Source organism: Physeter macrocephalus, chromosome 2 (genome assembly GCF_002837175.3).
Source record: "Physeter macrocephalus isolate SW-GA chromosome 2, ASM283717v5, whole genome shotgun sequence".
NCBI lineage: Eukaryota > Metazoa > Chordata > Mammalia > Artiodactyla > Physeteridae > Physeter > Physeter macrocephalus.
The window spans coordinates 3390120-3401845 of NC_041215.1; the positions used below are offsets into that span (position 1 = coordinate 3390120).

The window sequence follows — 11726 nt, forward strand, 5'->3', positions numbered from 1 at the left end:
TTGTAGAGTTTCCGCTGAGAAATCAGCTGTTAACCTTATGGGAGTTCCCTTGTATGTTTTTTGTCATTTATCCCTTGCTGCTTTCAATAATTTTTCTTGTCTTTAATTTTTGCCAGTTTGATTACTGTGTGTCTCAGTGTGTTTCTCCTTGGGTTTATTCTGTATGGGACTCTGCACTTCCTGGACTTGGGTGGCTATTTCCTTTCCCATGTTAGGGAAGTTTTCAACTATAATCTCTTCAAATGTTTTCTCGGGTCTTCCAGGTCACTTATCCGTTCTTCTGCCTCAGTTATTCTGCTATTGATTCCTTCTAGTGTGTTTCTCATTTCAGTTATTGTATTGTTCATCTTTGTGTGTTCTTTAATTCTTCTAGATCTTTGTTAAAGATTTCTTGCATCTTCTCGTATATATATGAGCAATGAGAATTGACCATTAGATTTAATAACTTGTAATATGAAGTCTATTCTGATGAAAAGAAATGATTAAACAAAGGAAATTACATTCTGTTCAGACATCCATTTATTAAATACACATTCTCATGGATTCAGCAATCCTAGGAATTTGATTGAAAGAGGCAGTTATTCAAAGTAGGCATAAAGGTTAATTGCAGTGTTGCATGTGACAGTAAAAAGTTTAAATGTTCATTACTTACCCGTATTGAGTAAATAAATTATGGGATGATGTAAACTGTTGGCATTAAAAATGAAAATAAATGTCTACAGTGACACGGAAAGATATCTATGACACACGTGAAAAGCAGTTCTACTGGAGAGCATGCTTCAGACAGTTTTCTTTTATATATCTGTAGTTTTCAACCTGTGTTCCAAAATGCAAATGGTTGTCTCCAGATGACAGAACGTTGGTTGAATTTTCATTTTTTAACTTAATTTGGATATTTTCTTTTGTGAAGTGCTCGTATAAGTGTTTCACCTTTTTTGGGGGGGGGTGGTGTATGTGTTTGCTTTCCTTATTGATTTGAAGTGAGGGTTTGTTTGTTTGTTTTTTAATGTTCTGGGTATATAATCAATCTCTCACTTTGTGGGTTGCCTTTTTTCTTTTAAATTTAATTCCTTAAAAAAATTGAGATATATTTTGCATATCATAAAATTCATCCATTTCAAGTATGCAGTTCAGTGTTGTACCATTACCATAAATCAGTTTCAGAACATTTTAGTCTTCTTTTCAGTCTCTTAATGGTGCTTTCAGTGAAGAGAGATTCCTCATTATAATCCAATTTATCAGATTTTTTCTTTCTGGTTAGCAGTTGCTTTGTCCTGTTTAAGAAAGCTTTAGCTATTCCAAGGTCATGAAGATGTTCTGTGGTTTCTTCTAAAAGCTTACCTTTTACATTTAGATCTGCAGTCTATCTAGAATAGATTTTTTTCCCCCTTGGTGAGAGAGGGGGCTCAAAATTTAAGGATATCCGGTTGATACGGTCTTTTTTGAAAAGAGCATTTTTTCTGTTTCTCCACTGCACTGAAGTGTTACCTTAGTGTTCAGTCAAGTGAACTCATATGTGTGAATCTGAGTTTGGATGCTGTTCTGTTCTGTTGATCAATTTGTCTACTTTTATTCCTATATAACACGCTCTTTGTTACAATAGCTGTATTTTAGATCTTGATATTTCGTAGTGTAAATTCTCTTACTAGTTCTTCCAGATTGCCTTCACTCTGTATATTTCCATATGAATTTTAAAATTAGCTCATTTTGCTGGGGGCGTGGGGTAGGGTCGGGTGGGTGGGGTGGTGGTAAAGCCTGCTGGAGTTTTGATTGGTATTGTGTTAAATTCATCATCTCTTACTCTTTTAAGTTTTTGGTGGTTTTCGTTTTCTTTCCCCAGTTTTCATTAAATGATGTAATCTCTAAAGTGTACTCAATAAGTGGTAGCTACTGTTATTATAAATATTCAATATAATTCATTGCTTTACAATTTCTTGGGTAGATTTCATGTTTGAAATCTTTGCTGAGTCTGTTAAGTTACCCTTGAACACAGTAATTTGAGAAATGATTGTGATGTGGGATGGTATTTCTCTAGCTTCGCCTGACATCACTGATAGATGCTTTCATGTTTCTTTTAAAATGATTTATAGTAGAAGCAAAAGAGTAAAAATGTTTTTCTGCTGTATTATTTTTCCCCCTCTGAGCAATGTTATGTTGTAGGTACTTTGCACATGTTATTTCTATTCCTGCAACATAGGCAATATTATCCCTGTCCTATAAAAGAGGAAACCGAATCTGAGAGAGAAGTCAAGTGACTTACCGGAAGTCACAGTTTGTAATTGGCAGAGCCTGGGATTTGCACTGGGGACTCCTGGCTCTGAAGGCCTGCTCTTTACACTTCAGCAGACTGACGCCTTCTACCATTCTTCACAACTCAGGATCTTTTGGCCATTCTTCTCTTACCGCTTCTAAAGCACCTTCTTTTTCGGGCTTCGTTTAGTGCATGTGAAACATTTTACAAGTTTTACTTTAAAGTTCTCTCCAAAGTGTTAAGCCCTAGGAAGCATTTAAGTGCATATGCTGCCACTCCTTGTCTGCTTTCTTAGGGAGACCCCAGCAGACTTGTGTCTGTGCTTCTTTTGGACCTTTTTAAACAGTCAAATAATTAATGAGATGTTCTTCTTTTACCGAGGTAAATGAATACTTTGGAGGTGATAAGGGTGACTGCCTTTCTGAAAATAGATTTTATTTCTTGCTACTTTCTGTGAGGACCAGAAATGGTGTTGCATGCTTTTCTTCCCCTACATTTTGAATCCTTGCTCATTGTAGACAGTTTGGAAAATATGGAAAAGGAGTAAGCAGAAACAAAATTACAGTTTTGGCCTTTACAATTAACAGGAAGATTGTAATAACTATAGATAATATTATTAGTATTTATTATACTTCTGTACTTAAGTAGTGTGTCAGGAATTATTCTAAATGCTAAGAATACAGAATGAGGGCTTCCCTGGTGGCGCAGTGGTTGAGAATCTGCCTGCTAATGCAGGGGACACGGGTTCGAGCCCTGGTCTGGGAAGATCCCACATGCCGCAGAGCAACTAGGCCCGTGAGCCACAACTACTGAGCCTGCGTGTCTGGAGCTTGTGCTCCTGAACAAGAGAGGCCGCGATAGTGAGAGACCCGCGTACCGCGATGAAGAGTGGTCCCCGCTTGCCACAACTAGAGAAAGCCCTAGCACAGAAACGAAGACCCAGCACAGCCATAAATAAATAAATTAATTAATTAAAAAAAAAGAATACAGAATGAATAAAACAGTCAAACACCTCTACCCTGTGGAGGTTAAATTTGACTAAAGGAGCCCATATTAAGTGCCAGGATTATCTTTTTAAATTTTCTGTCAGGGAGGCCCTGTTTTCACTTCAGTTTTATGAATCAGGAAACAGGCATAGAGAGGTCAGATGACATGCAGCAGCATCTAACTCTGCTGGAAGTTTCAGTGACTCGTTTCTCTTTCTTTAAACTAGAGCATATATATCTGGGGTCTTGATGTAGATCTTTTACTTTTTTAAGTTTCATTTTGAAAAAAATCACTGTTCATTGTTATTAAAAAGAGATGTGGGGCTTCCCTGGTGGCGCAGCGGTTGCGCGTCCGCCTGCCGATGCAGGGGAACCGGGTTCGCGCCCCGGTCTGGGAGGATCCCACATGCCGCGGAGCGGCTGGGCCCGTGAGCCATGGCTGCTGGGCCTGCGCGTCCGGAGCCTGTCCTCCGCAACGGGAGAGGCCACAGCAGAGGGAGGCCCGCATACCACAAAAAAAAAAATAAAAAAATAAAAAAAAATAAAAATAAAAAGAGATGTGTCTTTAAGGAAAATTTAGATGGGCTATATAAGGAAAAAGAAAATAAAAATTACAGAGACAGTATTGTTAGCATTTTAACACACTTTCTAGTTGCTTTTCTAAATAAATAAATAGATTGATAGATAAAATTTTATTTGTAAAGATGGAGTCATACAGACATACTTTGACTTGCTTTTTTTTTCCATTTAATATAGTTTAGACCATTTTTCATGTCACTATTCTTTTTAGATAGTATTTCACCAGTTTTAGACAGGTGACTGCAGCCTTCACAGCTTTTGATATATGCATAACATTTGTTCTTTTGTTCTACTTCACATATTTTTAAAATCTGCTTTCTTTGAAAAATCAGAAAAGGGAACTATGCATCACTGCAACTTATGCATCACTGTAAGTTGCCATGAAATAATGGCAACTTACTGAGATAGGTTACTGTAAAAATAAATACCGTTAAAAACAAAACCTATAATGAAATTCTAGCCAGATACTGTTTGTTACAGTAAACTGAACAGGAGACCAGCTGTTTTTGTTAAGAGCAGACAATTGGAGAGAGATATGAAAATATCGTTTGATATAATTAGGAGAACTGAAAGAAAACTGAAAAGGTGGTAAGTTTTGCAGTATGGGATTCATTGTACTCTAATACCTTAACCAGGGGTTTCCAGTGTTTTTACAGTAAGAAATAAAATTTACATCTAGACCTTATATACGTGAGCATATGTGTTTATGTGTGTGCAATATATGTGTGTGTGTATATATATATTTGTGTATGTATGTTATGTATATGTATTATGCTTCAAAAGAAAAGTTTTTTAAAAGAACTTAAATTTTCTCCTGTTGTATCATATATTTAAATGATGTCCAAACCCTCTTGTTAGACATTTACATTGTTTTCTATTTTTCTGTGTTATAAATTGTTGTAGCTACAGTTTTGTGTAGGTCTACAATTCCTTAGGATAAATTGTTGTAAGTTAAATTATGTCCAGTGTTATGTAGTAATTCTTGAAGTTATATGTTGATAAATATTCTCTGAAAGGTAACAATTTATAATCCTACCAAAGAGCCCAGTTCCTATAAAGTATATAAAAATTAAAGTTACTAATTTGATAGGTGAAAAATTACATCTTTCTTTGTTATGTACATGTTCATTTTTGACAGCCATTTAAATTTCTTGTTTTGCAATATTGGTAGTTACTCTTTGCTTATTTGCCTATTAAAGTATTAATTTTGGTTTCCTAACTAATTTATAAGAGATCTTTTTATGGTAAGTTATTTGCCATATGTCAAAATATTTCCCCCAAGGTATTTGTCTTTAAAATTTGGTTATGAACATTCCTGAGCTAAAAAAATTTTTTAGTCAAATCTAAATTTTATTTCTGTTTGGTAGCTGCTTTTAGTCATTTTATGGTTTTAGAGTTTTTCACACTTGATTCTTTTTATCCATAGTATATATTGGTATGTGACATGAGGTAGCATTTAACTTTTATTTTTAATACTCTTTCTTAAATGATCCCTTTCTCCCCTATTTGAAATTCTAACTTCATCATACACAAATTGTAAGTGTAAATGAGTCTGTTTCTCGACTTTCTGTTTTGTTTCATTGGTCTTGCTTTGTTAGTACCACACTAATTATTATAGCTTTTAAGAAAAATTTTAATATCTAATAACATAAGCATTCCCCTCTTTTAAAAAAATAATTGGTGGTGAGGAAAGGAAGAAAAACTCTCCTATATTTATTCTTCCAGATACCTTAGTATACTCTTGTCATGTAATGTTAATAGCAGCCAAATACTTGTTAAAAATTTGAGTGGAACTACGGTTAGGTAAGTTGGAAGGAAACTTACTACATTGGAAATAGCATGTAGCAGTGATTTCAGTCAAACTCCCAATGGATTTAAAATTTTTTATTACTTTTTAGTTTTATTATATTGTAGAAAGAAAACAGCTAGTTTGTTTCTACATTTTAGTGTTTGTGTGGAGGAGGAGAAGGTTTCTGATTAAGTTGTGCTTACTGGTGGCCGGAGTCATTGTATTCAAAAGTCACGTATGCATAGATGTATTCATGGCTTTCTTCCTTCTGAGTTGCAAGAGTGGTATGAGAGATAGGGGCTGCTTTTTTGGACAAGCTTGTTTCTTCTTTTTGCAAATGAATGCTTCTGACTTTCCATTGATCTCATTTCCCAACAAAGTATTGATAAGATTTAAGTTTAAAGGGGAAGAATTGTAGGCTAGATTAGGGGCCAAGCTGGCATTAACAATAACCGCTCAAAGGTGTTTGGTTTGCCTGTGCCAGTCATTGTTCCGTGTGTTTACCTTTGGAATTTATGCAAGTAATAATTGGCAAACTAAATCTAGACTTTTCTGCTTGGCCTGCTCTCAAATGTATAATCTCTTCCTGCTTTCTAACTGTATTTGAGATTTCTTCTGTGGCCTAGGATTCTCTATCAGTTTTTTGTTGTTGTTGTTTTTAGCGTTCCATGGAAAATCAAGTGTTTGTTGGTTGGTCTGCTTGATCTGTCGAAGGTGAAAAGGTGCTTAAATTAAAAAAATATTTCTAACTTTTTTGTACTTTGTGGAATTTTATTCAGTATATAAAAGTACACATTATCCTCTTTATAGATATTTGCTTTTTAGAGAGTTTTAAAGCTGTTTATGTTATTCAGTGGTTTGACATGAATATTGCTCTCCTTGCAATAATGACTTTTGCTTTCCTTTAAATTTGAATTTTCCTGTTATGTTTTGCTTATTGCTTTTAGCCTTTCTGTGTGTTTTTTGTTATGCTTACCCTTGTGGGCAGGGGAATGCCTGGATTCAATTTCGCTTTTTATTTAAAAAGTGCTGGTTACAGCCCATTAAATTGATTTCATAGGCTACAACCAGCAGTTGGAAAACACCTGAGCTATATTTTTCTGTATAGAAAGTACATTGATTTCTGAGTAGAACAGACCTAGATCTGAGCCAGTTACTTATTTCTCTGGTCCTCAGTTTCTTCTGTAAAATTGGAATGTCTACTTACATATTTCTTCTGAAGATTAAAAGACAATGTGTGCCTACTGTATAGCACAGGGAACTCTATTCAATATCCTGTGATAAATCATAATGGAAAAGAATATGAAAAAGATTGCATATATGTATAACTGAATCACTTTGCTGTACAGCAGAAATTAACACAACATTGTAAATCAACTATACTTCAATAAAATAAATTTTTTTAAATGTTAAGAAAAAGAGAATGTGTGAAACAAGCCTAGTACAGAGACTAAAGTTATCTAATAACATTTTTCACAATGTATCTGTTATCCTTAATTTCTTAAATCCAAACATTTAAAAACACAAGAGAAAATGGCAAAATGCCCGCATGTTTTCTAGATCCTTTGTAAGGTTTTTGTTTTTGTTTTTGCTTCCTCTCAGGAGTAAAGATGTTTTTGATATGAAAACCTTACATTGTATAAGCATTTCTCATCATGAAAGCCAAAATGCAGAATTTGTAGGATTTTTAAAGTAGGAAATTGATTCCTCTTACATAACTCTTAAAGTAGGGAATTTTCCAAGTGAAATATATTCTGTGTTGGTTGGTGGCACCTACTGGCAAAGGTACATCACTGCTTAGAGCCTGCTGTGCTTTTACACAGACTAACCCCATATAGCAGACTGGGAAAGATGATGGGAAATAGGAGAGGAATATATTGTGTTTACCAAAGGGGGCATTTCCTTGGCCCTCCCTGCGCCGCCCCCCCAAAGTATTTGTCCGGTGAATTGGGAGGAGGAAGGAATCATGCCATGCTATTACCCTAGTCCTGTGTTTGCCAGTATGTGCTGAGCTCTTATTAAAAGAGTGTGAAAGGGGGGTGGCCATATCCAGCAAACTTGGGAAAGCTAGGTTAAACTAACCTAGCCTGATTTTTAAATTATGAGATGTTACAGAGCCTTTAGTATCTTAATGAAGTGTATCGTAACCTCTGGGAGTGGAGTGGGGGGAACACTCATGCAGTGCACCGCATTTGTCAAACTCAATTAGACCTCAGAACCCTTTTTTCTCTGAACATCTCTTGTGTTACCTGGAATACTCTTTGGAAATTATCCTCTGATCAGTGTAGCTTGAGAGCATCATTTTCCCTTCGGCATCTTCTCCTGAAGGCTTTATAAGAGAAGGCACAGGCATTAGATTCTCATGGTATTTGGTAGTTCTGAAATATCACATATTGGGATGGAGTCTGTCATGATGGTATCAGTGCAATTTCCTTAGGATGGTGGTACTACATGGACCACATCATTTTGCCATAGCAGTGATTTTAAAGCAGAGACATACATGAAAATTACCTGGAGAACTTTAAATTAAAGCAAAGCAAAACATGTATACATACCTAGGCTCCATCCACCCTGGCCACCTATTTGGTCAAAGACATGCTTTGCTATTTTATTACATTTGGGACACCTTTGAGATCTAATGAAAGCTCTGGATCTTTTTTCTGGAGGACTGTATACACACTAACTTTTGTATATGACTTCATGATATTTATCACCCTCATCCACACCCCCAAGCCCATGGATCTCTACTAAAGAACTCCTTATATCAAGTTTTCCTGGATAGGCATTGAATGGCAAGCAGGATTTACCCCAGAATTTAGATACCTATATACTCTATGAATTACTTGACCATTGTGCAGTCAGGCTGTGTTTGAAGAAATCACATGCTGTCACAGGGGTTAAAGGAAAAGAAGCCTGAAGAGAAAGAACGGCCAGGTCTGAGATGGCGGTGATTTTTAGTATATTTTCCTAAGGAAGCGAGTTTAGGAGCTCACACCCCTAGAGCAGTGGCTCTCAAGTGGAGGGGGCAGTTTTGTTGCCCCGCACCCCCAATCCCTACCCCTGACATTTGGCAATCTGGAGACATTTTTGGTTATCACAGTTAGGGCAGGGGAGGGGGTTGCTACTGGCAACTAGCAGGGAAAAGCCAGGGATGCTGCCTGACATCCTACATTGTACAGGACAGACACCGCCCCCCCGCCCCCCCCGCACCACGGAATTAATCTGGCCCCAAATGTCACTAGTACTAAGGTTGATCTGCCATAGAGTCTAGCTGCTGCTTCCTAGATTGTATCTTCCATTGGTAGTAGGAAGTTCTACGTTTTTTGTTTGTTTGCATGTGATGCTTCTTGGTAGGTGTAGGAGGAAAGAGAGGATGATGAGAAGGGTAGGAAGTGATTAAGCCAGGTTGGTATTTCAAAGAACTTTCCTTTCCCAGAAGTGTTGGAGACTTAAAAGAGGATTTCAGCTCTCAGATTGGCTTACCTCATGGTTTCTTCTGAGAGCTTGGATGTAGGAAACCACCTTCCTTTTCTCCTGGAAGGAAGGCTTATTGTTTTTTCTTACCTCACCCTTGAACTTGTGACCTTTTGTCTATTAAACCTTTAAGGAATAAAAGTCAAAATGATTATTTATTTATTTATTTTTGGCTGCACTGGGTCTTCATTGCTGTGTTCAGGCTTTTGTCTAGTTGGGGCGAGCAGGGGCTACTCTTCATTGTGATGCACGGGCTTCTCATCGTGGTGGCTTCTTTTGTTGTGGAGCACAAGGCTCTAGGTGCACGGGCCTTACTAGTTGTGGACTGTGGGCTTCAGGAGTGGTGGCTCACGGGCTCTAGAGCGCAGGCTCACTAGTTGTGGTGCACGGGCTTAGTTGTACCATGGCATGTGGGATCTTCCCGGACCAGGGCTCGAACCCATGTCTCCTGCATTGGCAGGTGGGTTCTCAAGCACTGTACCACGGCATGTGGGATCTTCCCGGACCAGGGCTCGAACCCATGTCTCCTGCATTGGCAGGTGGGTTCTCAAGCACTGTACCACCAGGGAAGCCCAGTCAAAGTGACTAAAAAAAAAAAACCTGTGGCTTGTAGAATTTTCAATGCTTGCCACCCATTCTTATCCCCACATAAGATAATGAGGAATAGGAGAGGTATGTATTGTGTTTACCAAAAGTGGGCATTTCCTTTGTCTCCCAGCAGTATTCATGTAGTGAAGTGGGAGGAGGAAGGAGTTGTGCCATGCTACTGCCCCAGTCCACTGTTTGCCAGTGTGCTGAGCTCTTATTGAGAGAGTGTAAAAGGGAGGGTGGCCATATCCAACAAATTAGGGATAGCTGTGTTAAACTAATCTAACCTGATTTTTTAAATTATGAAATGTCAGAGCCATTAGTATCTTTACGAAGTGCATTGTGGCAGGTGTGTGTGTGTAGGAAAGGAAGAAGGGTGGCAGGGGAGAGCACACACGTGAGCATGCAGTATTTGTCAAACTTCATTAGACCTCAGGACCCATTTTCCTCTGAGCATCTCTTGTGTCACCTGGATTACTCTTTGGAAATGATCCTCTGATGAGTGTAGCTCGAGGGCAGCTTTTTTCCTTTGGCATCTTTTCCTGAAGGCTTTATAAGAGAAATTGAAAAAAATATGTATTCCAGCCCCCACAGGGCTCTATTAAATACAGTTTTACTAAATTGTGTGTCTTTATCCACTTTCATCAAGCCTTAAGAGAATAGTTGCTATTTTTATCAGAGGGGTTGTTTCCTTCTCAGCTATGTAAATAAACACCATTTCTCTGTTTTGGAATGACTGAAAGGAAGAATTAAATTTTCTTAGTGGAAAGACGGTTGTTTCTTGTGTAGTCCGCAGGAACTTCTGACGTTTTTTTGTTTCCTCCTTGAGTGAGAAAAGTATTGAGGTAGCTTACGTCAGAATAGCTCTGGTGGATTCAGACTCCTGTGTTTTAAAAGTTTGGGTTCAAAACCCTGTGCACGTATACCTCCTTCACACATTTCCTGGGCTGCCTGGAGACGAGGGAGCGGGAACTTACTTCCCATATCTCTTCCATTTGGCACGCTCACCTCTCCGTGTTCCCAGCCATTCTTTCTTCTTGCCACTCAGAACCGAGGACATTGTGATATTGCAAGGATGCCTTTGTAACTACCAGTCAGATCCAGGTGATATACTGTGTCACTGTTCCCACTTTGTTCATTCCCCTAAGGAAACCTGCCAGCTTTATTAATCCCTCAGTCCTTCAAGATAGCAGTAAAAGGAAATTTTGAGGGAGCAATACTACTTGTGTTTCCCTATTCTTCATCCCCCCTTTCACATTCAGGATCATTTATTGCTGCCACCACTTTAGACCTGCTTTGGACACTTGGACACACTTCCTTCCTCTTTAGCTCATGGTTGACTTTAACATATGGAGCCCTGCCCTCCTGCCCCCCCCATTGCAGACCTCGGTGTTATGCGGCTTATAAGGTTTTATCAAGGAAGCCAGTGGGTTTTCCCTATTAGGCAACCATTTGGAGTCTTTCTGTCAAAGTCTGAGGTTAGAAAAGCATGAGAAGATAACACTTGGGGGAAGGTAGTATCTTCAAAGCAGGGCGTAAACAGAGTTTTTGAATATCCACTATACACCAAGCACTGTGCTGGTAGTCTCAATCCCCACAACTTTGTGTGGTTTGTATTTGTCCATGGATAGAACAACTTGCTCAGGATGTCTCTCTCTCTCCCTCTCTCTCTCACACTCTCACACTCTCTCTCACAAACACACACACACACAGAGTGAGTGATCAAATCTGGATTCCATCTTCTCTCTTTGGTTTCAAAGCCTTTGGCTTTTCTACTACATCAGTTTACATCTCTTTTTGTTTTTTTTTTTAATTTATTTTATTTTATTCATTTATTTAATTTTTGGCTGCCTTGGGTCTTTGCTGCTGTACGCAGATTTTTTCTCTAGTTGCTGAGAGCAGGGGCTACTCTTCGTTGCTGTGTGCAGGCTTCTCACTGCGGTGGCTTCTCTTGTTGTGGAGCACAGGCTCTAGGTGCGCGGGCTTCAGTAGTTGTGGCTCGTGGGCTCTAGAGCGCAGGCTCAGTAGTTGCGGTGCACGGGCTTAGTTGCTCCGCGGC

The 11726-nt window shown here is 38.4% G+C and overlaps 1 protein-coding gene across 1 annotated transcript in view; it reads right to left on the reverse strand.

The window, feature by feature from the left end:
* The window catches only part of LOC102993147 (F-box/WD repeat-containing protein 11), a 37504-nt gene extending 35140 nt beyond the window's left edge, over positions 1-2364 (reverse strand). Inside the window, exon 1 of the mRNA XM_028494954.2 lies at positions 2261-2364. Within this exon, the coding sequence (XP_028350755.1) occupies positions 2261-2364 (104 nt within the window). The remainder of the gene's footprint in view (positions 1-2260) is intronic.
* Positions 2365-11726: the final 9362 nt, after the last annotated feature.